This window comes from Miscanthus floridulus, unplaced genomic scaffold (assembly GCF_019320115.1).
Source record: "Miscanthus floridulus cultivar M001 unplaced genomic scaffold, ASM1932011v1 fs_882_1_2, whole genome shotgun sequence".
Classification (NCBI taxonomy): domain Eukaryota; kingdom Viridiplantae; phylum Streptophyta; class Magnoliopsida; order Poales; family Poaceae; genus Miscanthus; species Miscanthus floridulus.
This window is the reverse complement of record NW_027097402.1, coordinates 1-25,160: the sequence shown is the minus strand read 5'-3', so window position 1 is coordinate 25,160 and position 25,160 is coordinate 1. Positions and strand designations below refer to the sequence as shown.

The following is a 25,160-nucleotide window of genomic DNA, read 5'->3' as shown; positions in this document are numbered from 1 at the left end:
GCTCCGGTCATACCGACCGGACGCTGGCCCTCAGCGTCTGGTCGCCCGATGGACGCCACGCGTTCAAATGCTGTTCGTCAGATTTTAACAGCTACGAAGCTGACCGGACGCTCCGGTCAAAACTGACCGGACACTGAAGCCCTAGCGTATGGTCGTTTCCAGTAAGCTCCCCAAGGTATGTTTTTTTGACCGGACGCGTCCGGTCCACCTTGACCGGACGTAGACCAGCGTCCGGTGCTCAACCCTAGCGACTGTGCTGTCTGACAGTTTGACCGGACGCAAAAACCAGCGTCCGGTGCATCTCAGGTCTAGCGTTCGGTGCAACACCGAAACTGGCGACCTCTCTGCCAGCTCGACCAGACGCAGCCTTTCAGCGTCCGGTCGCTGAGTGACCCAGCGTCCGGTCAGTAGACCAATGCCAGCATCATTTCGACCAACTCCATTTCAACTCTAACTTCTTCACCCTTACTCAAATGTGCCAACCACCAAGAATTTTGCATCCGACCCAAACCCATCTCAACCCTGCAAACACCTTGTGCACATGTGTTAGCATATTTTCACAAATATTTTCAAGGGTGTTAGCACTCTACTAGATCCTAAATGCATATGCAATGAGTTAGAGCATCTAGTGGCACTTTGATAACTGTATTCCGATACGAGTTACACTTCTCTTAATAGTACGGCTATCTATCCTAAATGTGATCACACTCACTAAGTGTCTTGATCACTAAAACAAAATGGCTCCTACATTTTATACCTTTGCCTTGAGCCTTTTGTTTTTTCTCTTTCTTCTTTTCCAAGTTCAAGCATTTGATCATCACCATTGTCATGATCTTCGTCATTGCTTCATCACTTGGAGTAGTGCTACCTATCTCATAATCATCTTGATAAACTAGGTTAGCACTTAGGGTTTCATCAATTAACCAAAACCAAACTAGAGCTTTCAACAGTGAAGGCCGTCCTCGGTCTCTTGACCGGACGTAGGCGATCGGACTCTGGCTGAACACTGTTTAGCATCTGGTCGTGCTGATGTGGCAGCGCACAGATGAGGCAGCGAGTGATCGGACGCTGGGTGAGTCCGATCGGGCATGACCGGACGCGCCCGGTCGTGAGTCGAACCTTACTAGAAACGACCGGACGCTGGTGTTGGTGCGTCCGGTCACTTGAACGGCGCGTTCGGTCACTTTCGAGCAGCGCGTCTGGTCACAACTTAAGTGTACTGATGACTGTTGAGATTGGGCGATCTGTATTTGAAGTAGGTGCCACGTGGCGTGCATCGCATGACCGGACGCTGAGGTCCTGTGTTCGGTCGATCTGGCCGGCGCGTCTGAACGCCTCATTTTTTAGTGGACTGATGAGCCAACAACTCTATTTCGTGGAGGCTTCTATTTAAGTCCCATGGCCGGCTCAAGCTCACCCTCTTGGCCATTTGCATTGATATAGCAACCTTGTGAGCATAGCCAAAGCCCTCCCACTCATCTTCATCACTGATTCATCATCTTTGTGAGATTAGGAGTGAATCTAAGTGCATTGCTTGAGTGTTTGTATCTAGAGGCACTTAGTTTTCTTGTTTCACTACGGGATTCGCTTGTTACTCTTGGTGGTTGCCGCCGCCTAGACGGCTTGGAGTAGCGAGGATCATTGAGCGGAGGTTGATGATTGTCTCCGGCTCCGATCGTGGTGATTGTGAGGGGTTCTTGACCTTTCCCTGGCAGAGAGCCAAAAGGTACTTTAGTAAATTGCTCGTGGCTTGTGTGATCCTCATCTTGTGTTGGTTGTGCAGCACCCTATTGAGGGTTTGGCGTGTGATGTCAATTAGCGTGTGAACCTCCAAGTGAGTGAATCACCACAACGAGGACTAGCTTGCCGGCAAGCAAGTGAACCTCGATAAAAAATCATTGTGTCATCATTTGATTCTAAGGTGATTGGTATTTATTGATATTCATTCTTGTGATTGATTGGCTTATTCCTTGACTCAGCGGTATCTGTATCTATTTATATTATTGTAAACTAGTTGTCAAGCTCTTTAGTGTAGCTAGTCATGAGAGCTTGTTAGTTTGGTTAGTGTGGCTCTTTAGTTAGTCTTTGAGAGCACACTAACTTAGTGCAGCAACATAGCCATTGTGTGGATAGAGACTATAGAAACTAGAATTGTGGTAGGTGGCTTGCATTTTTAAGTAAGCTAGCGCAACACTCGCTTCGCCTTATATTTGTCTAACCGGTTTGCTAAGTGTTGTTGTAGAAATTTTTAATAGGCTATTCACCCTTCCTCTAGCCATTAGGACTTTTCAGTATTGGTGGGCACCTTGTTACCCTCTGGGTATGTGTCAGCAAGGATACGTAATAGGTCGTTGAAGCTAGTGTCGGACTAGCCATAGCGAGCCTTCAGCATCAGCGTCTGAAGGTTAAAACACAGCGTCGTCCAGTGCTTCGGACAGTCCTTATAGAGGGGATCGATTACCGCCTGCTTCATCTCTCTGAAATTCTCCAGCCACCTCGGGCTCTCAAACAGAACGTCATCGTGGTCAAGACGGTTAGCGATTGACTCAAAAAGCTTCGCGGTCTTAGGATCCCTCACAGGTTCACCGCCATCCCCATCATCGCCGCCCCCACCGCCGTCGTCGTCAGCTATGTCTTGGAGAAGATCATCCATCGTGATGTAATCACGATTTGCATTATCGCTAGTAGCCGCATTGCCATGTCCGCCGACCGCTGCTGATGAGGTTTGGTGTTCTGCATTCACCGCCGCCGTTGTCGTTGTCGACGAGTTTCATCCAGATGCACCGACACTCGGATCCTCTGCTTCCCCGTGAAACTTCTAGACGGTGTAATCCTTGACGAAACCATACTAGACCAAGTGAGATTTTACCACATTATCTTCGTGCAGTAGAAGGTTCTTGCAGCTCTTACACGGACAGATGGTGTGTTCCCGCTTCAGACTCAGACGATGCCTTTTCGCAGCGGCAATAAATTGTCACATGATCTAGGTAAGCTTGATCCAGCCTCGATGTCTTGTACATCCATTCCCTGTCCATGACCGCGAACACCTTGCATACACAAACAACGAAAATGGCGCATATAAGCGGAGCAGTATGGAAAAAGGCAGTCGGGTAGCTCTAGATATGATTTCTCTCTCCTTCATATAGATCTAGATCTAGATCTTGAGAAAAAAACACCCAAATCATGGAAAAAGAGGAGATTGAGGGTTTGAGAGTGAGAATCAACCTCTTGCGGTGCCCCTTCAACAAATCCAAGGGCAAACCCTCTCCTCCTAGAAAATGGCCACTTTTTAAGGTTTTGAGGTCAAAACCCGAAAAAATGGAGGAGCTGTGAGAAAGAAGGATAGGTACGGCTGCATTTATAGCCCAGACTTAACCGAGGCGGGCATTATAAGAAAACCGCATCGGCTAATCGCCTGTTAACCGAGACGATTGCTTTAGACCAAACGCCTCGATTAATAAACATTAAACGAGACGGTTGCTTTAGACCAACCGCCTCGGTTAATGCATTAACCGTGGCGGTTACGGTACATTGCCCGCCTCAGTTAAGGATTAAGCGAGACAGTTGCTGGCCTGACTGCCCCGCCTCGAATAACCGAGGCGGGCAACCAGGCCAACCGCCTTTGAGCTCCAAAGTGAAACGCTGCGCAGAAGATTTTATGTAGCGGTGAATGACACGACAAAACGATGAAACAGTGGAATTTGAATGACACGACAACAGTACGACGAAACAGTGGTCAGGCCTGTGCAAGCGCGTCCAAAATCATGGGCTGTGCTTATAAAAGAAAAACATTACCATACAATATATATGTGCCCATCATTTATTAGATAGTGATGGACAAGCGTTTTCAGCGTCAATATAAAAAAAATGAAAATAGAAAGTGCATCACACGATATGTCAACACACGTTGAATTCACAGGCATAGTACGTTGTAACTCGGTACTTAGTTCCCAATTAGTTAGGATATTATAAATAAATAAATAAATAAAAGACGCACATAGACTTCTGAAACGAGGCGTGGAAGTCTCCACTTGACGAGAGTGTAATGCAATTAATAACAGACCATAAAGGAAGAAACAAACGTGTAACCTGACTAAGCAACCAGCGAGCCAAACTACGAACAAACCAGACCACTGACCGACCCCAAACTAACTAACTAGCTATGGAGAAGACACTTGCTTCATGCATGTTCCGCTCCTAAAAACACGCAGCGAGTACGTACGGAAGCGACGCCGCCCGGCCGGCCGCTCGACCGATCACGTCGGTGGTCACATGCTGTAGAAGGGCGTCCTGACGGCGTTGATGTCGATGCCCCTGACCTTGGCCGCCGACTCGAGGTGTCCCCTCAGCGTGTTCTTCTCGCGCAGCCTCGCAAACTCGGCTCGCCGCTTGGCCTGCTCCGCGATCTCCGGCAGCTCCTCCGCGTAGCCGCTCCCGCCGCCCGCCTCGATATCGAGGCCGTGCAGGCTGCGCTGCGTCGTCGCCCACTGCGCCTCGCGCTTCTCCCTGCCGTAGTTCTTCTTCGTCGTGAAGGCCGTCTTGTTCTGCAGGAGATTGTTCCAGGCCCTGCCGCTCAGCACGTAGCGGATGGCGAACTTGAACAGGTCCAGCGGGACGAAGGTGACGAGGCTGTAGAGCCAGATGACGCCCGCCCAACCCCATCCGATCCCTCTGATGTGGGCGAACCCAAAGTTCGCGAACACTGCAATGACAGTGGCAACCTGCAACCAACCACAAGCAGTTTGATTTCAAGACCGATATAAATGGTTGGCAGGCTTGCTCGATCAGAAGTGAAAGGACGATGCTTACGATCTGCGCGACGACGAACGCCGCGCACAGCAAGAAGCCGGGGCGCTCCGTGAAGCACCAGCTGCGCGACCGCGTCACGAAGATGAGGGCCTGGCTGATGATGCTCACTTGCAGGTACAGGGCCGACATCATCTCATCGTTGCTGCCACGCAGAGACCTCACGTGGAAGGTGTTCTGCATTGCCAGCATGGATAAATTAATCTCCTTGTCTTTCGTGCTAAAATTTGGATTATTAGTTGGTAATCATGGAGAAGGCAGGAGAAAATATGCATGCATGCATGCATGCTTACAGAGAAGAAGTCGGTGCTCCTCATAGCCCAGAAGAACACCACGGTCATTACAGCCATGTAGGCACCATAAACAATTCCGGTGACAAAGATCTCGTTCAGCTTCCAGCTATCAGGGTGTGGCGACGGTTTTACTATGTCCTTTGCGATAGTCATGATAGTGCCTGAAATCGTACAGTATATTTCTTTAGAAAAAAAAACAAGTGTTGAATGCGTAGGAATTAGTAAACAATATGCAACTCTTTTGTATTGTATGCCTCTGAATGAAGTTGTACTGCAAACTTACCATCGTTCAGAATGGCGATGACCAGAATCATGAATGGTGAGAAATCAAACTTCCATATCAGCGCAATCAGCAGAAACCCAAGCTGCACATTCACGATTCATGGTAAATAAGAATTTCAAACAGATATAAAACCATACATGTCTCTAGATTTTTGCAAAGTCTAGGTAAAAAAAACTTACCACAATCCGGATAGTGATTGACACCGCATATATCTAACCAGCCAAAAAACAAGAGAAGGAATTAATTATGGTCACAATCGTAAGGCATAGTGAATTTCGTCGCAAGAAGAAATGCTCGCTTACAGTGTAATTCTTCATCCTCTGGAAGATGGCCCTGCTGGTGAGCACAGCGCTGATGATGACACTGAGCCCTTCTTGAGTAAGCACAATGTCAGAGGCGCTCCGTGCTGCATCAGTAGCTCCAGCTACAGCAATTCCGATATCCGCTTTCTTCAAAGCAGGCGCATCGTTCACGCCATCTCCTGTCATTCCGCAGATGTGCTTCATCTCCTGCAGCTTCTTGACAATCTCATACTTGTGCTCTGCATCAAAGCGCACAAATTCATATCATATCATACTGAGTGAATAATCCAACCAATTGTTACTACAGTGCACTTCTGTGTTTATGCAAACCTGGGAAGACGCCAGCGAAGCCGTCGGCCTTCTCGATCAAGTCGTCCACAGGAATCGAAGCAGTGGCTTCATTTTTGCTTTTCCCAAGCAGAGCCGATGATGGATGCATGTTTGTGCCCATCCCTAGCCGTCTCCCCGTCTCCTTAGCAATGGCGAGCTGATCACCTGCAGGTGCCAATGTCAAAGAATGTCAGCATGAACCTAAAAGTAGAATTATTAGACAATCAAATGCGGAACGTACCCGTGATCATCTTCACGTTGACACCGAGGTCGAGTGCACGCTTGATTGTGTCAGAACTATCTGACCTCGGTGGGTCCAGGAGAGGGAGCAGGCCCACGAACTCCCATGGCTCTCCGAGGCTTTCTTTACTCTTCTCCGGAACTCGCTGTACAAAAACAAGATAAAACATTAGGCGCAATTAAAAAAAAGACATACTCCCTCATAAGTCAAGAAAAGAATGCAATTCTGTCTAAAAGTAAACATACCTGTCTTGCAACTGCAAGAGATCGAAGGCCACGCTCGGCGTACTTGTCGATCACAGTGTGAACCAGGTTCTTGACATTATCTCCACAGTTGCAGAGGGCCAGCATCTACAATCATGCACACCATGGGAGTATCATACAATCAAACTTTCAGTGGGTAAAAAATAGATGAGGATGACTAAGCCATGACAATGTATGTACCTGTTCAGGAGCGCCCTTGCTGACACGGTGCCAGCTGCCGTCGGCAAGATCAATATATGTGAGGGCAGTTCGCTTGTCGACGGGGTTGAAGGGGAAGAAGTGCACCTCTTCAATGCCGTCCCTAGCCTCCTTCGGGTCACCGAGCATGCCAACCATGGCAGCGTCGATTGCGTCCTGGTTCTCCACCCTAGATGCCCTGGCGGCGAACAAGACAACATCGTCCTTTTCAACACCCGCAGCAAAGATCTCAACAAGGCCGCGGTCGACGCTAAGCTTATTGAGGGTGAGCGTGCCAGTCTTGTCACTGCAAAGCACATCCATGCCGGCCATCTCCTCGATGGCGGTCATACGCTTGGTGATAGCGCCCTGCAGCGACAGCTTGTGAGAGCCGATTGCCATGGTGACGGAGAGCACGGTAGGCATGGCAATCGGTATGCCACCGATCAGAAGCACGAGGATGTTGTCGATGCCTTCACGGTACCGGCGGTGCTGGACCGCGTACATGATGACGACCTCGACGAATATGCCGATGGCGATGGTGGCTATGCAGAAGTTGCCGATCGCCTTGAGCACCTGCTGGAAGTGTCCGACTTGGTTGGTGCTGTCGACGAGGTGCGCCGCCCTCCCAAAGAAGGTGTGCACACCGGTGGCGATGACGATCGCCTCGATCTCGCCCTGCTTGCACGTGGAGCCCGAGTAGACGCTGTCGCCGGGGTTCTTGGTGACCGGAAGGCACTCGCCGGTGAGCGCCGACTGGTCAATCTTGAGTGCGTCGCCCTCGAGCAAGCGCGCGTCAGCCGGGATGATGTCGCCGAGCTTGATGCTGATAATGTCACCCGGGACAAGGACCGCCGCGTCCTCCTCGCTCCACCGGCCGTCGCGCAGCACCTTGGTCTTGGGCGCAAGGTTGGCCATGAGTGCCTCCGCGGCGCTCCCGGCGTTGTTCTCCTCGATGAACGAGATGGTGGAGTTGATGACAAGGAGCACGATAATGCCGACGAAATCTTGCCAGTCCGGCGGCCTGTCGCCTCCGTAGGCAAACCCAATGGCTACCAGAGCAGCAAACTCCATCACCCACGACAGTGGGTTCCACATAAACATTAAGAACTTCAGCACCTTGCTTTCCTGCAAACACGACCAAGGAAATACGACACCGTTATTTTATTTGCGACCAAATTATGCGTATGTATATTGCAGATTAATCTTTTTTTTTGGAACATATTATATATTCAACCAGACTATCAATCAATACGTTAAAAAGAGTACTAATCTATAAAATACGCCTGACTTTTATATAACATATTAAAATAGGATGACTTCTAGTTGTGCTTTCAACAACAAATAAAAAAGAACAGACAACAAATAAAAAGTTAGGAAAGAGATGAGAATTGCATATGATATGACGGACCTTTTTTTCTTCCAATTTATTAGGACCAAAGATAGCGGTGCGTTGCTGGACCTCGACGGAGGTAAGACCTTCCTTACTGCATCTGAGGGTGATAAACACCTCTTCCATGGGAATGCTCTCCTGCAAAGTAGTAGATGCAGATGCACGTGCATGTGTTAGATTAGATTAGAACAAAGAACACACTTGTCTGATCTCGACACCGGCCACGAGCTCTAGATTATTTTGAAAATAAAGAAAGGAAAAAGAAAAAGTGTGGAATCTCAATTGAACGACGATGAAATCAATCTGACCAGATCAATCGCCTCTGTTTTGATGTGATCGAGAGTCTGCATGTCGGTGGCCGTCCCCATCCCCTGGGCGGGGCGGCAGCAGAGCAGAGAGAGATACGACGACGGTGGCCGGCGGCTGAAATCTCCCCTCCAGTAGAGGGATGGATATGCGGTGGCGGCTGGCTAAAACCTTCTCGTACGTACGAAAACAATTAGGGCTAAAACCTCCGGCAATTTAAAACCTCTCAGCAGTCAGCACAGCAAACAACCAACGAGAGAGAAAAGAAAATAAGATCTGTTTTTTATTTATAATAACGAGGTCTTGCCTCTTGCGGCAGGCCGCCTCCTCTCACCCAATTCGGGTCCGTTACGGGGGATCCGGGTCTGTTACGGACGGGGGCCGGACCCTTCGGTCAAACCCGTCCAACCCAACGAAAGCGGTAACAAACAAAAATCGACTCAAGTTGGGGATGGACAGTGAAATCGACTCAATATCGGACGGACATCCGTTTCTGATCAGCAAAGGCAGTTAGCTTGAACTACTTTTCAGCTCTAACGGTCAGTATAAGCACCAGCATAAACGTCACAGAGCCGCAGAGGGCGTCCGGAGGAAGAGGGAGCCAGGGAGGAGGTCACCGGGAAGCCATGGACAAGAGGGAGTTCTTGCTGGCCTCTTGAACGCCACCGACGAGGTGTTGTTGCCTGCTGCATGGACGCTATGCAGGAAAAGGTGGACATCTCGGCCGATGAGTTCGGAGGAGGATGGAGCCATGGCAGCATGCAATGCAACGGAACAACCTCAGTGCAAACAGAAGAGCATACAACGACAGAAGAGCATACAACGGAGACATGTACGATTAGATTCACTTATTATCCTTGTATAACATTGTACAACCAAGCAGAGCTAACATCAATGAAAGCTTTATTTCTCTCAAGTTTTGATAAATTATGCATTTGTATCCTCTAATAGGAAGACACAACCACAGCGCCAACTCTGTCGCGGGGGATGAGACGCAACTCCGAACCATGTTTCAGAAACACGTTGCCTGGGGAGGAAAAACATAACATTAGTTCATGTCAGAAACTGGAGCCTGAGAGCCTCGTCCAAAAGAAAAGGTACAGCAAGCGAAATCAAGTCATGCGAATTACTGACTTTCTGATAGTGACTCATCCAAGAAACAGTACAGCAGAGGGACTCGTACAAGAAACAGTACAGCATATCAGTACATTTGTGCAAAGTCTATGTCATGCCATGTCGTTCGCTAAGTCATGTGAATTGCTAATGCATGTGCTAGTGCTGATATATTACATAAGAATGACACTAGATAAAACTTACAAGACTGACTATTTGCCCTTCCTAAAAAACAACTCAACGTGATGCAACTGCTTACATGCAGAGGTAACACTCCCAATCACTCCTATTCGTAATTTCAGCTGTCAACTTCTGTGTCAGCACAGTTTAAATAGTGCATTGTATGGCAATAAAAAAAACACAGATCCAGAACAGGCACATATAACTAAATGTTTCTATCGATGCTACATAATCCAGAACATTATAAACTGGTCTGCTGATGCAAATTCTTCTATACAACATATTTGTGCCGGAAAAGTATTGCAAGGGTGACTTTCTGGAAGGTATGAGGACATCACAGCAGGAAAAAACACAGATCTGAAACAAAAATGTATGCCGGTATCTTGAAATGGTACCTGCACTTTGCTGGGGATTGATGCCAACTCCATCTGCAAAGGAAAAAAAATACAAAATCATTTCAAAAAGTGTATGAGAAACAAGAATGATTACTTATCATCAGATGTTGTATGCAAATAGGCAGGAAAACTTAAAGAACATCACGTCACAAACTTGATGGTTATAACCAACAATAGTTGCATTAAGAAGTGCTATTTTACAACGCCACTGGCCACTGCTCACCATCAGGTAACAACAAAGCCAGAAAGCAGAAAGCTGAAAGCTATCCACACCATTCTTATAGATAAACAACACTGGAAAGAGTAGCACATTCTTTTCCGGTAGAACCTAGGACTGCTTTTTTTATGCTACCAAATGAGGTTTTCATTACCATTATGAGATGAACACATGAAGATGGGTAAATTCAAGACTTATCACTCCATTTTTCCAATTATACTGAATTAAGATTTGGGTGATCCAAGAGGCCTAAATTATCAGGATCAATATAACCATATCAAGGAAAAGATTGGAACAATAGTTGCTAGAACTTATAAACCCATCAGGCAAACAAAAAACTAAAACCGCTCCAGCAGCATCATTCTTACATACTGCAGCGACAGGTTCCGTTCCTGAGCAACATGGTATTGGACATGTCCCGTACGTGTCATCCAGCAAGCAACAAGTCGCTGTCTAAAATTTAGCTTGCCATAGGTCCCAAATAGCTGTGCCATCTACGAATCTACGAACTAACTAAACATGTAACCCTAGGCAACCAACATTTTATGATGGCACGTGCTGCAGGTGGAATTCACAGGCACAGTTAAATGAGTTCCATAGTCGCAGGAACCTAAAATTTCCCCACCAATTTTCACATGTAGATCATGGCCATTTCAAGTGGCACAGGGTGATTAAAAACTATGTCATCATCCCAACTAAAACGAAAACAACATATAGCTCACACAGTTCCTTGTAAAATTGCTATCAGCTACCATGATCAGGTAGATCCTCTCCGGGCAACGAAGCATCTAGGCGAGAGGACCATCCGAATCGCGTACGAGCGAGAGATCAATTTTTCCAAGTGAAGAATTTCTCATGACGCGAGGGGGCGAGGGATGGCATACCGTTGGTGATGATGGCGCTGGTCTGGGGCGGGACCTTGAACTCCTCCGCGGCGTACTTGAGCACCGCGGTGAAGGGCGCCGCCTCGGGCACGCTGAACCTGCGGGAACCCAAAGCGGGCGGGTGGGGTCGGGTCAATCACGGATCGGGAGCAGCAGCCAGAGGCATGCAGACAGCCACGGCGATCGATCGATCGCCGTGGCATCAGATCCGAGGGAGGGAGAGAGAAGGCGCTGATGGTACTCACACTTTGAAAGGGAGCTTGGGGTCGGAGGTGAGGATGATCTTGAAGGACACCTTCCCTCCTGCGCCGCCGCCCGCCGCCGCCATGGGGGTGTTCGCCTCCGACTCCGATCGAGGCCGCGGCGTCGCGCGCTATATGTTGCTCTCTCTCTCTCTCTCTCTCTCTCTCTCTCTGTTAAGTGGGCCTGCGCTGCCTCTGTGTAGCGACGAAGCCCCAGTCGCGTGCCCGCGTCCCTTTTGTTTGCAGCAAAAGGGGTTGCGTTTTTCTGAGGCGTCTCACAACTCACGCGTGCCGCGCGTTTCAGGAGATTCTTTCCCCATGAGCCATGACCCCTTTAGAACAGATAAATTTTTACATAAATTGTTTAGAAATCAGTTCAATTTTTACAGAGGAAAAACACATGAAACAGAAGAAGAAAAAAAATCGTGTTTCAAGGGGGCTTTGCTTGTTCTTTTCTTCTTATTAGTATATTATATATCACTGCTGCTTTCTCCCCTGCGAGAATGTCAAAGTACATTTGTGGATACCTATGTAGGTCATTAGATCTGACTAAATTCTCTGTTCTTTTCAGGTGTCAGAAAAAGGAGTTTGCAGTGATCACGCATTTTCCATAAACATAAATGCTAATAAAACATCACGTTCAGCATCTGATAGATAAGCCTCTATTCCCAACAAATTTAGTGTGTTTTGTAGACCATGAATTATGCATAACACTGTATTCTGCATATGCAACCTCAAATTGTCCATTCTGGTGTTCAGCTCAGTAACAAGCAATACAAAGTCACAACCCCAAAATCAGTGCAACAAGGAGAATGGACGCTACCTTGGCGCCTGATTCAATATGCTGCTCTGGCAGGTACACATAAACAGATACACTGAAAAATATAAAGAAAAACGGAGGCTGCACAATTTCAGGCTGCAGCAGCAGCAGGTTGTGCTTACCCACTCGCCTTGTTTAGTTTGCAAAAATTTTGACGAGATGACACTGTAACACTTTCGTTGTTATTTGGCAATTAGTGTCCAATCATAGTCTAATTAGGCTTAAAAGATTCGTCTCGTGAATTTCATCTAAATTGTGTAATTAATTTTATTTTTTATTTATATTTAATGCTTCATGCATGCGTCTAAAGATTCGATGTGACGGAGAATCTTGAAAAATTTTGCAAAATGAAGTGCAACTAAACAGGCACTCGGCACAAATTCCAAAGTATCATATTCTTCCGCCTTAAATGTTGGAATCTCTCCAAGTCGTCGCACAGTAATCCAAACATTGGTTCTATTGATCCATCTCCGTTCATCATTGCAAAATAGCAGCTTAAGAAATCTTCAATATAAATATCCCCAAATAGCTCTGGGTAGAAGCAATGTCTGGTTACTGTGGGACGACTTGGAGGCGAGATTCCAGCATTGTAAAATCGCAGCTTAAGAAATCGTCAACATCTCTGGGTTATCCGTCATCTCTTACTCAGACAAGGGATACAAAGTTACAACCCCAAAATTTCTGCAACAAGGAGATACAGGCTACCTTGACACCCAACACTCTATGCTACTCTGACAGGTACATAACAACAGAGAAACTGAACAAAATTATAAAGAATAACAGAGGATGCATAGTTTCAAGTTGCAGCTAGGTACATGTGAGTGCTCTACCATTACGTTGCATCATGGTCCTGGAAAAGCACCACACAGATTTTTTTCCTCGGATACCTTCATAATGTTGGAATTTCCCCTTCCTCTAAGTCGTCCCATAGTGACCCAGACGTTACCTCTACTGGCTCAACCCTGTTCATCATTGCAAAATCACAGCTTAAGAAGTCATCAACATCCATATTCTCAAACAGCTCTGGGTAGGTATTCATCATCTCTTGCTCAAAGGCCAAGTCGGGTACCTCTGGGAACAGTCTCTCGTCAAAGTCCAGTGGATAAACTTTCATGCAAGATTTCCTTTTCAGCACTTCAGGAGTTGAGCTTGGTGTCCGTTTGTTTTGTTGACTGTGTTCCAGCTGGGGACCCGTCACACCATCAGATGCTACAATGCTGATGGAAGATGGTACTAAAGAATCTGTTGTCTTGATGTCTATCTTAGATAAAGCTGCACCTTCTGACTCTGCAATGCTGCCATGATATGAAGTTGCATGCCCCTTCAGATCTAAAATGTGCCCCTCTGAGCACAATCCACTTTCCCTTGTCTTCTCCTGATCCAGAGGACACACTTCCATGAGGGACTTAGTTTCTGCAGGCCCAGAGGTACCATTTGGTGATATCTTGCCAAATTGATTCAGTTCTTTCAGCTGACCATGTAATGCTTGACAACCTGGGTATGAGAGCACAGAAGAATCAACATTGTTATGTATCTTTGATTCATTTGTAACATCTGCTGGAGAAATTTTACAGGCATTCGAAGTTCCACAGTCCTTGAGATCTATAATCTCCGTCTCAGGTGAAAACTCGCCTTCCTCTATTTCCTCCTCATGAAACTTGCTGCCTTCTACAGGTGGCTCGTCAGTTGTGCTGCCAGGGTTTTTTCCATCTTTAGGAAGCCTGTTCACCATTTTCTCGATTTCAAAGTCATAATTGTCCGACGGAAGAAAGACATTGATAGTTGGGTACTCGACAACAAGTATACCCCTCAGTTGTGGGCGCAATGGTTCTTCTATATTGAGAAGGCGGTATGGTGACTCTGATCGCTACAACAGATTAAAATTAAAGAATTATATGATGAAAATTAAAGTACAACAAAAGTCACTAAGCATCCATATGCATGAAAACTTGATTTACAATACCTTGGCACACTTTTGAATGAAGAGTTTCAGATCACGCAATTCGGTATTCCGATATTGTGTAAGCTGATCCTTCCAAGGGCCAGGACTAAGATGTTTTTCCAATAGAGAGAGCAAGGTTGTGTGCTCATCTATCCTGAAAAAAATGCATAAAAATCAGCGCACAAAGAAAGGGGGAGATAGCAACTAGGGTCCTGAAATCACCATATGTTTCTATTTCACATGGAAAACTACTACGAAAGTATATATAAATAATTTTGATACTCAATTTCTCGTGGAACCAAGTAAAGAAAGAATAATAACATTTGTGCCAGCAGGACCTTTGAGGATGACAGAAACATCATAAATATGAGACTGTAACGAAAAAGAGCAACTGTTGCAGAAACTGGTAGCTTTGTTCTGCCATGAGATATCGCCATATTGAACAGTTCCCAATTTGCAAAGAAAGCACACTGGGAGGAAGAAGAAGAATACTGATAGATAGATTATCATAAACTTACTCATGATCGGTTAGGACAACATCAGTTGAATTGAATCTCCATTCAAGTGTCCAGTATATGCAATCCTTCCTGCACAGAGAGATTCAGATTAGAGCAGCTTTCGTATGACATAATCTATCCAGGAGAGATTCAAGTGTCCAGTATAGGGAAGCAAGAAAGGGTGATACAAGTAGCATGGCTCGCTGAGATATATTTTTGTTGTAGGAAAGAATGGCTGAGAAGGGTGGAATATACATCGATATAAGTTTGCACTAGATACAGACAATGAGACATTACAGCTTTAACTATTCATTTAGTAAAGAATGTTGGGGCTACTAGTTGTAGGAGGATTACAGAGTGAAACATAGCATTTGTTTTCAAGGTGCTGCAGTATTTGTGTTGTTATCGCCTAACTAGCGCATATTAAGCTGAATGGTAACTAGACAACTCTATGAACTTATCATCAAAGTTCCATCTCATCTTTTCTCTAGCACTGTTAGGGGCACCAAATACTTGAAGTGAACCAAGATCCTTTCAGATAATAATGAGAAAGGAACCGCATGCCATGCAATTCAACAATTGCAAAGCAAGCCTGCTGAACGTCTCCAGCAGCAATGCATCACACCCATGGCAAGTCAAAACTGAATCAACAAGACAAAGCACCTGTAATTGTGGCGCGAGCGGTTCTGCTCTCTCCTGGCCATGCCCCTGGGGAGGAAGCAGAGACTGACGCCCCGGCGTTTCGCCGCCTTGCTGAGGTACAACAGCCATCCGGGCAGCTTGGCGCCGCCGGATCCCCGTCCCCCGAAGTTGCCGCCGAAGCCGCCGACGAGCCTGTGCGCGGACTCGTGGGCCTGCTTCACCTCCTCCAGAAAGTTGTAATCTTTGACGACAGCGACAGGCACAGCACGGAGATAACAACAAGGGAGCAATTCAAGAGGTGGCCAGCGTCGACTACTGATCAGAAGAAAGAGGGGGACGGAGGCGTACCGGAGATGAGCTGGTTGTCGTCGAAGCGGGCGAGCGGGACGGGATCCGTGCGGGGGCGCTTGCCCGTGCAGGCGGTGCGGCGCTTGTGGGCCTGCACACAGGGAAGGCTGCAGGTGAGGCGGCCGCACCCGGGGCACCGGTACTTCCACGGCTGCTCCCCGCACTCCTCGCACGGGGACCCCGTGCTCCCGCCGCCGCCGCCGCCACCGGAGGTAGAGCTAGCGTTGGCGGCCGCGCTCCCCGCGGGCGGCGGCTCCTCCCGGCCGTCCTCCATTCCAGGCGGAGTGGGTGGCTCGATCGTCCAGGGGGACGGCGCGTGCGAACGGGCGCTGTGTGCGGCGACGCGGGGAGATGCTAGGGTTTAACTGGAGGTTTATCGGCGGCCCGCGTCGGTCGAGCTGCCAAGCACACAATGGGAAAGAGGACAGGGCGCCGGGCGGACAGTTTTTTTTTTTTTCTGGTTTGATTTTTTTTTCAGGAAAACGGCGGTGCCAAAGAACTTAAATACATGTATTTTATTGACATTCTACAATAATTAATTCATATTCATAGACAAAATGTAGGAAATAGAAAAAAAAAATGGCATTCCATAGGTGCCTTAAACCAGGATTGCTATGTATTTGACTGTTTGATTGTGTGTGTCAATCATTTCAAACTTTTTTGGTTGCATATTGGTTTTCATGTCAGGTTTGGGTATTTGAAAATGACATTTTTTCTTGAAATGTTGTATCATAAGTGTTCTTTTGCTATATTTTACAAACATTAATAAATACTCAATCAACATTATCGCTTTTCTAGATATTTAGATTTTACTATAATATACAATATTTTGATTTCACTATACACTTATTCGTAGTAACTTAGAAAAAAAAGCACCAAGTTGCATTTTAGAAACATTGCCATGTAAAATAAGTTTTATAGACGAACTACAACTACATACACCGGCACCAACAGCCGACGACATCGCTTCACCTGAAAGATTTCAGGCATTCAGCTCACGCTAGGGAGTGCAAGGCCATGTCGAGCGAGGACAGATATCGAAACAGGTCACAATATAGAGCACAAGGCCCATGTCCAGCGAGTTCAGTAGCACCATCGAATCGAATGATAACTAGCTGCTTGATTTCAATAATTTCATCTAAACAAAAACGAGGATCACAAAACCATGTCAAGCCACGGCAACAGCTCGGTAAAACAAAATCTCATTGTTCTCATAGTTCAAAGATTAACCGAGAAGACACGCCCCTTGTAAGCCTATCCATCGAATCAATGCGCCTGCTAGATCAAGTTGATATATCACTCCATGGAAGATCCAGCAGCACCGAAAGTGCCGCCCCCACCACGGCCAAAGCCAGGTCTGCTACCCTGAGGGGGAAAAAGAGAACATTACTGTCAGTTTACAAGCTATTTGCCTGCATTAGCAGCAAGAACACTGAATGCACTTGCAGTCCACAAATGTTGATAAAATGTTGTATTTACATCGCATTAAAATTAATACCTTCATACACCAAGTAAAAAAACACTACCAACAGCAAACCACACTACCAAAACTTCTAAAGGCAGTTTAAAGTTTACAAACCAGCACAAAGACATGAACATGGCATGGAAATACCAAAGGGGCTCAAGGGGATACTATTTACAAACTAATGTATCAAAGTTTTACTAGTGCAAAATTAAACTTGTTTTCCTGAAATGAACTGGACAATGTAAGTTAAGAAACCAATGTACACAGATGTGCAAAAATCATATAGATGAGACCTGTTTTCTAAAACTTACCCTAAATGATGGCTGCAACTCTGCAGGAGCACCACCCTTCTCACCGCCAAAATCACCTGGAGCACCACGTGGAGCTCCTCTGTAACCATCCCTATCCCCAAACCTAGGTCTGTCATCCCCAAAACGAGGGGGACCCCTGTCAAATAAACAGAATATGTCAGTAACCATGGCTTCACAGTGAGATTCCATTAGCAATGCAGGAATATGCGATATAATTTACAATATGAATGTAGAAGTCAGATGGCAATTTCAAATTAGGTGCATATATGAAATGAAATTGTGAGGACTCAGGAACAATTCAAAAAGATTGTCCATTTCACAAAGACTCAAAATAACAGGCAGTAATAATTAGTTTAATTTGCATATGCAAATTCTGGCTGTCAGGATACTGAACTAGAAACAAAACGACTCTAATGTAACTTCCAAGTAAAAAAAAAAAGAAATCTCATCATATTACTATAACAGACCTATTGTTGAAGTACAAAAGGGTCCATATAGGTATCACTCAGATATTTCCACACAAAAATACCAACAGATTCCCAGAGAATAAATGTACACAAGGAGTGGATGACCACAAATTTACCTGGGGCGGTCACCTGGTGGGCCAGAGCCAAAGGGACGAGACGGGGGCTTGGAGGACTTCTTGAGGGTATTAGGCACAACCTCTGATGGGAGGTTGAGGAAGCTGCGGAGGTGCTCAATGCCATCGTTGGTGAGGTACCAGTAGTAGTACTGCCAGGAGAAGGTCTCCCTCACATACTCCTTTGATTTGAAGCTCTGCATGAGCTTAATCACCTCCAAGTTGGGCACATCAAGCTTCGGGTGCTTGGCCAGGTTGTAGTCCTTCTTGGCATACAGGACCCCCTCTGCACCATAAGTTCCACAGTTTTACATATACCCTCAAACTAAAACAAGGATAATCTTGGGTCATACATAATCCGAACATTGCTAATGCTTGTAATGTCTGAATTGGTAGACGATAATAAAAATAACTAACATCAGAACTATTTATTCACATTTGAATTGTATTTCATTCGGTTTGAATCACTGGTGATGAGACAAAAAAATACAATGCCCTCTACAGGAAACACAAACTTAGCAAACAAGCATTTCGGAATTGGGTTGCAATCAAGAGCTCCCATTTTACTCATTTGCATTCTACTGGGTGCAAGAACCCTGCTGCTGAGAATTGAGAACCCATCGGTTGGGAAAAATCTAACAACAGCAGTCATCTAAATCTAATGAACTAATCGCAAATGGGAATGGCAATCTGCATAACATATTGGGCGCGCCTAGGGGACCGAAAAGGGAGAAGGAGCTCACCATGGAAGAGGTACTTGCAGATCTCGCGGCGGTTCTTCTTGGAGATGATCTGCGACAGAGGGGGTGGAAAATCGCTTTAGAAGACGCGGGCGCAGCAGACGCATTGGTAATAAACCAACAGATGTAGATTCGTTGAGAAGCGCTCACCATGGTCGCGACGGCGTAGGACGGAGCGGGTAACGACGGCGGCGCCGACGGCTGCTGGGGTGTTGGGGATCGAGGAGAGGTGGCGCGCTGCGTGGAGAGAAAACCCTAGCTGTGTGGCGAGTCGATATATACGGAGAGGTGGACCTGGGCCGCACGGGTCTCTTCCTTATGAGCCCTTTTCTTTTAGATGGAGAATTCAGCCCATTTTCATAAGATGTACTAGTAAGCTGGACTAGACGTTGGGCCTGCGAAATCATTATGGGCCCTTTTCTTTATGCAAAATTAGTCTATTTCCTTTTTCTATATGTGAGAAATTATTGAGACTTACTGCTGGATTAAGCATTGGGGTTGGACCTGTGAAATTATTGAGAAAAGAATTGCTATATTTCATATGTCCGAAATTTTCAAAATTTTAAGCAAAACTTTTGCACAACCAATTAGTACATTTAAAAGGACAACTCACGAAAGATTATTCTTATTTTTTTCTATATAGTCAAACAAAAATAAAAATTATATGCATGTTGCTTGAACAACAACAAAAATCAGACACCTTGAGATATAGGAAGTGCATGAAAAAAGGGCCAGTCTACCGGACGTTCGGACGGGGCTAGCGTCCGGACGCCCGCGCCTGTTGTGTCTGCTTCACGTGGGGCCCGTGTCGCTCCGTGTCCTGCGCCGGCACCGTGTCCCGCGCTAGCAACATGGCTCGCGCCGCTCCATATCCCGCGTCGGTACCGTGGCACCCCCTCCACACCCACACGCATGCAGGCGGACCCAGCAACTGCAGCAGGTGGCTACTATAGATGGGTCCCACTGCAACATGTGCAACGCTATATCTACTTTTGCAATATCTAGATGAAACACTTTGCAACATACGCTTGAAACATCAGAAAAAACATGTGTGTAGCCATTACAAAACAACATTCAGATGAAACACTTGCAACATATGTGTGAAACATGTACAACATCCGGATGAAACACTTGCAACATTGTGTGAACCATATGCAATGCCTAGATAAAACACATGCAAACATACGTCTGAAACAGCTGAAACATTTAGAACAATACACTTGCAACATTCATCTAAAACACTTGCCATATAACATGTGCATGAAGCAACTGCAACATACTTTTGAAACATACGAAACAAATTGAAACATATGCTTGCAACATGCGCTTTCAGCGCAGCGTAACATCTCCTTACCGCTTAGGAGAATGGAGGCTCGTCGGCGTGAGGAGTTTACCGGAGGCAGGGGCCCAGTGGCGGCGGTGGCTGCACGACGCGGAAGGGAGACATCGGCCACACGACGCGAAAGGGAGGCACCGACCTCGCGACATGGCTGGGATACAGTGACTGCATGACTGGAAGAGGACAGCCGAACGGACCACACCACACCACCTAGTTGCAACATCTGTCATAGCTGCACAAGTCGGCCGGCATGGACCACAGCAACTAGTTGCAAGCTCGTAATGGCAGTGGCAGCTCCAAGTGCCCCCGGGCATCCTCATCTCCTTGACAACTTGCACGGGCCTCTTCAGATAAGCGAGTACAGTCGCACAGACTACAGTGGAGCCGACAGTGACGTTACTCTGAATCTGATACAGCTTCTGCTACGCGGAGCGAGGGAAGAAAATTTTGGCCGTGTGACCGACCGAGCGTGATACATTTTCAGAGTTCAGATTCAGAGCTAGCTAGGAGAGTGCTGCTGCTTAGGTTGGTTTAGTCGTACGTGGGCCTATATATGTTATATGTATGATGATTGGCAAAAGTAACGCTGTGAAGACTGAAAGATGGTTGTTTGATTCATTCAACCGTCTGCTTTGCTTTGCTTCTTCAAATCAACTTTGCTCCTCGTCAAGGAGCAAAGAGGAAAAGTAGAGGAGACATGCATGCTAGGAGGCTTGGACAAGGCAACCAAAACTTGACCGGTTGATGAGTACCTCACGGCCGCAGACCTCCATGTTCATGAGCGAGGAACAATCAACCTGTTCGCTGGTTGATTTCTAGGCTGATAAGCCCGGCTGTTGCTGGTTTGTTGTGAGAGAAAAACACTATTGGCTGGTTGATAAGCCCTGGCTGAAACTAATAAGCGAACAAGTTGAATATATGTCTGTCTAGTACATTATTTCATATGAAAGAAAGAAGAAATAAACTGCCAATGCAAGACCTTATAGCAGCTAGCTAGCTAGCTACATCAAATCAGAGCCAGCCGGCCCATATATTGTTTAGTTCAAAACTTTGATTCCATGAAGCAGGTCCAAGAAGCTAGCCAGTTGCAACCGAGACAAGTGGCATTTCTATGCAAGGAAGACATCGAGCAGTACCAGTTGGCCATGAGATCTAATGCGCAAATGATTTAGTCGCAACAGTAGTGTTTTTGATCTTCCTGTGTTGTATATGGGTGTGAGTAGTTTATCTTTCAGGTGTTCTTTTTACTGTTATCCTACAAAGGGGATCCGTAGCGTTGCGTTTACCAGGCGGTGTTCAGAGTTGGGTTCTCTAGGCCTTGTGGCAAGAGGGATAGGCGATAGTAGAGTCGGTGCTTTTCTCTTGTAATTATGTTTTGTTTCCTTTTTTCTTTTTCCCATCTAATAAAAATGCTGTAAATTTTTTTGCCGCCTTTCGGAAAAAAAGCAGGGTCCCTTGTTCACAGCGACGAAGCCAGCGGTGGGGCTAGGGGGGCTTCAGCCCCCCCTACCCATCCTGAGCACGTGGAGTTTCCCTAAGTTTTCTCTTAAAATTTTATGCATACATGTATTAGGTAGGAGGGGCTAAGGTTAAGAGAAGATAAAAAAGTCTCTATTCTTTTATTCAGCCCCTCTTAAATTTTTTTCTGGCTTCGTTACTGCTTGTCCATACTATATATGTAGCTGTGACATTTGGTCCGTTTTGCTGTCTTTTCAGACTAGTATTTGCGATGAAAGTGTAACGCTGAGCACGCCGAAAGAGACACCATGTTGTTCCAGCACGGTTTTTTTTCAAATGAGGCTTTGAGATCGATCCGGATGGGAATTAATGTGCAGAACCTCATTTGCCCTGTTTTTTTTTTTTTGATTCAAGGATGTTCCCCATTTCCATTCCATGAACGGAAATACAAGCAGTTTTTAGACATGTAAGAAGAAGCAAGAAAAGACCAGACAGCTAACAGAGGTGCGCTTAACCGCCAGCACAAGAGGATCAACAACCAACCAACAGACTGCGCTTAACCTCCTGGGCAAGAGGTGACTTAAACTACCCACAGACAGATCTACTAACAGCCACCCAATACTGTCTATTACCTTCTCTGCAAAAGCCATCGTAAGCCAAACTGAAAACGTTATACAGTAACTCCATATAGCAGCCATCTGAAAGAAAAGATAGAAGACGTAATCCTCCTGTACCCCATAGAGCCAGGGTGAGGACAGCATCAGCCCAACACCCGAATCATTCCTTGAACAGGTCACCATCTTGATATTCTTGAGTTGCTGGGAATGGCTATCACGGGTTGATCAGCACAGTTGCTGGGCAAGGCTGCCGGCAAGGAAGGAGAGGGTAATTGAAGCTATGAGTAGGGCAAGCATCTCAGTTCAAATTGGAAATGGCAGCAGCACGATTTTTTGGACTGACAACTGGGCGTCAGTTGGCCCCCTAAACCTCTTTGCACCGGCTCTTTACAAGGCGACATCCAGAGCAGGAAGAAAACGCCTACTATGTGATGCAATTCAGGGTCACCGCTGGGCCCGTGATATCAATGGGGCAACTACGGCACAGGTTCTACGTGACTATCTGCGTCTCTGGCTGCTACTCCGCTCGGTCGTACTTCAACCATCGCAGCCTGATCACTTCGTCTGGAAATGGTCGTCCAACGGGAGCTACTCGGCATCTGCTACGTACAAGGCCTTCTTCAATGGAGCATCTCAATTAGCAGGCGCCAAGGAACTTTGGGCGGTCAGGGCGCCTCCCAGGGTTAAACTCTTCTTCTGGTATGTGCTGCATCGCCGTCTCTGGACCTCTGAACGACGAGCCAGGCACGGCTTGCAGAACAGCGATGTGTGCGCTCTGTGTGATCAGGCGCCTGAGACATGTAGGCATCTCATCCTCGGATGTGTCTTCTCCAGAGCAGTATGGGTCGCTTTGCTTCATCCTATACATCTGTTGGTTCTAGCACCAGACTCCGAGGCCGACATTGCTGAATGGTGGCTGCACCAACGACGTAGGCTAGACGGTGCATCCAGGACATTGTTTGACTCTCTGTTGCTTCTGATCGCTTGGTCACTATGGAAGGAAAGGAACAACAGAACTTTTGGGCGACCGACGTCGTCAGTTCATTCAGTTGTGCAAGCAGTAATCAGGGAAGGACAGGATTGGGTCCTTGGAGGCTTCGCTCCTGTTGGAGAAATTGCTCAAGTCTGGTCGCAAGATTCTGCGAATATGTAATGCCTATGTCTGAGTTCCAGTAGTTAGGTTTGTGTTGTGCTGGTTGTCTGATGTTGGCGACTCGCCGCCATCAGCTACTGGTTTGTACCGTTTTAAACTTTTATCCCTCTTAATGAAAAACGGGTGAAGTCCCGGTCGCGAAAAAAAAAAATCTTGAGTTTCATTCCCTTTAGTCTCCAGCTTGGTTTCTTGGCGGCAAGAATGTCCATCGCCAGCTTAAGCATCAGATTGGCCCCTTCCTCCATCGCTTCCTTGTCCACTTCTGCATAAAGCCCTGCCCAGAACTTCATTAGCGCCCCTGCATGACAGATAATCTCTAACGGATTTTTGATGATCTTGTTATTGAAACAAGCATTGTTCCTAGCCTTCCAGATGGCCCAGCAGATGGCTGCTGTACCACATACATGGAATTTTTTTGCCTTGAGGCAACCACTTTACAAACCAGATCCAGCATTGATTTAGATTTCCAGGAATATCCACAGCACCAATGCATCTAGCCACACATGCTACAGAGCACTTAAAGAATAAGTGGTCTATTGTTTCATTGCATTCACAAAAAAAACATACTGGGTTGCCAACCCAGTTTCTCTTGATCATGATGTCCTTAGTAAGAACTTGATTTTGGGAGGGATCTTCCCTTTCCAAATAAGCTTGTGGTATATGCCATTATCTCCTTCAGTTAAGACATTGTACATTGACTTCACAGTGAACTTCCCATTTTTATCCCATTTCCAAAGTATCATATCAGGGTTTTCATTCAATGGGAAAGTCACAACTAGGGACCATATCTTATCCCACACATTTCTAAGCTCTGGTGTTAGCCATCTTCTAAATGAAAGCTGAATTTCACCATTCTTGACTCTGTCAACAGTGATCTCCTTCTGTTCACAGAGAGTGTATAATTCAGGAACTAGGAGACAGAGGTCGATCAAAGACCCAACAATCTTCCCAAAATCTGGTGTTTTTCCCATTCTCAATCTTAACAGTCCTGTCTTTTAGATATACATCCTTAACTTTAAGAAGATCATACCACATAGGAGAGTCATGTAATTTATGAGAAACAGTATGAATTGAGGACTTGGACAGATACTTGGCTTAACCCCCTGTTTGTTTATTTGTGCCTGATCAACTGGAAAGATCATTTGCGCATAAAGAGCATTCGGATAATCTGCATATATTGTGCGCCGCCCGTCACGTTCAGGACGCGCGGCAGGGGCAGCGTACAGGAAGCCGTGTAGCACTGACGAGCGACCTAGCTGATGGTGATGGTTCCTGCCGCGTCAGGCGTTCCAAAATAGCCAAGTGGTAGTGGTTGGCATCCTCCCTCGATCCTTGGCAACTTGGCTTTCACGATCGAGCACGATTATCATCTCTTCAGACAACACAGGCCACACAGTGTCGACAATGACGTTAACTGAAACAGCGAGCGTGATCGATCGATGCAAAGCTAGCTTTTTCAAGTGCAGACGTGTACTGGCTAGCTAAACTGGAGTTAGTCCAGTCACGGGCCTATGATGACAGGATGATATTATGACTGACAAAAGTAAGTAACAATTGACGATATGCTAGCTAGCCAGCAGGAAAAAGGTGTTTCAACTCTAATATATGTTTCTTCTATGCTTTATTCCAACTTTACTTTGCTTCGATCCAATCCTCATCAAGGAGGAAGAAAAAAACTGCTAATAATAAAGATATACTCCTATATGCTGAGCTAGCAGGAAACTGTTAGCTAATCTATTGTTACCATATGTGAACATAGCAAGGGAAGACGGCGTCGAAAAGGTCTCCTGCTGTGATACTGTAGCCGCTACAGGTGCAGGCGC

The 25,160-nt window shown here is 46.3% G+C and overlaps 4 protein-coding genes across 4 annotated transcripts; all 4 read right to left on the bottom strand.

Annotated features, from left to right (window-relative positions):
- Positions 1 to 4,003: 4,003 nt before the first annotated feature.
- LOC136533444 (plasma membrane ATPase-like) lies at positions 4,004 to 8,853 on the bottom strand. The gene is made up of 12 exons (XM_066525993.1): positions 8,397 to 8,853; positions 8,107 to 8,226; positions 6,699 to 7,823; positions 6,501 to 6,605; positions 6,256 to 6,400; positions 6,015 to 6,179; positions 5,685 to 5,923; positions 5,562 to 5,594; positions 5,383 to 5,464; positions 5,100 to 5,260; positions 4,810 to 4,983; positions 4,004 to 4,721 (listed from the first exon to the last, which is right to left on the bottom strand). The coding sequence occupies exons 1-12, from the start codon at positions 8,454 to 8,456 to the stop codon at positions 4,269 to 4,271; spliced, it is 2,862 nt and encodes a 953-aa protein (XP_066382090.1). The 5' UTR covers positions 8,457 to 8,853; the 3' UTR covers positions 4,004 to 4,268.
- Positions 8,854 to 9,212: 359 nt separating this feature from the next.
- LOC136533445 (ubiquitin-fold modifier 1) lies at positions 9,213 to 11,641 on the bottom strand. Its single transcript, XM_066525994.1, has 4 exons — positions 11,429 to 11,641; positions 11,184 to 11,281; positions 10,083 to 10,115; positions 9,213 to 9,421 (listed from the first exon to the last, which is right to left on the bottom strand). The coding sequence occupies exons 1-4, from the start codon at positions 11,509 to 11,511 to the stop codon at positions 9,339 to 9,341; spliced, it is 297 nt and encodes a 98-aa protein (XP_066382091.1). The 5' UTR covers positions 11,512 to 11,641; the 3' UTR covers positions 9,213 to 9,338.
- A 1,225-nt stretch (positions 11,642 to 12,866) lies between these two features.
- LOC136533447 (uncharacterized) lies at positions 12,867 to 16,118 on the bottom strand. Its single transcript, XM_066525996.1, has 5 exons — positions 15,675 to 16,118; positions 15,348 to 15,567; positions 14,706 to 14,774; positions 14,209 to 14,341; positions 12,867 to 14,112 (listed from the first exon to the last, which is right to left on the bottom strand). The coding sequence occupies exons 1-5, from the start codon at positions 15,946 to 15,948 to the stop codon at positions 13,135 to 13,137; spliced, it is 1,674 nt and encodes a 557-aa protein (XP_066382093.1). The 5' UTR covers positions 15,949 to 16,118; the 3' UTR covers positions 12,867 to 13,134.
- A 589-nt stretch (positions 16,119 to 16,707) lies between these two features.
- LOC136533448 (small ribosomal subunit protein eS10z-like) lies at positions 16,708 to 19,359 on the bottom strand. The gene is made up of 5 exons (XM_066525997.1): positions 18,921 to 19,359; positions 18,774 to 18,822; positions 18,034 to 18,316; positions 17,451 to 17,586; positions 16,708 to 17,039 (listed from the first exon to the last, which is right to left on the bottom strand). The coding sequence occupies exons 1-5, from the start codon at positions 18,921 to 18,923 to the stop codon at positions 16,971 to 16,973; spliced, it is 540 nt and encodes a 179-aa protein (XP_066382094.1). The 5' UTR covers positions 18,924 to 19,359; the 3' UTR covers positions 16,708 to 16,970.
- Positions 19,360 to 25,160: the final 5,801 nt, after the last annotated feature.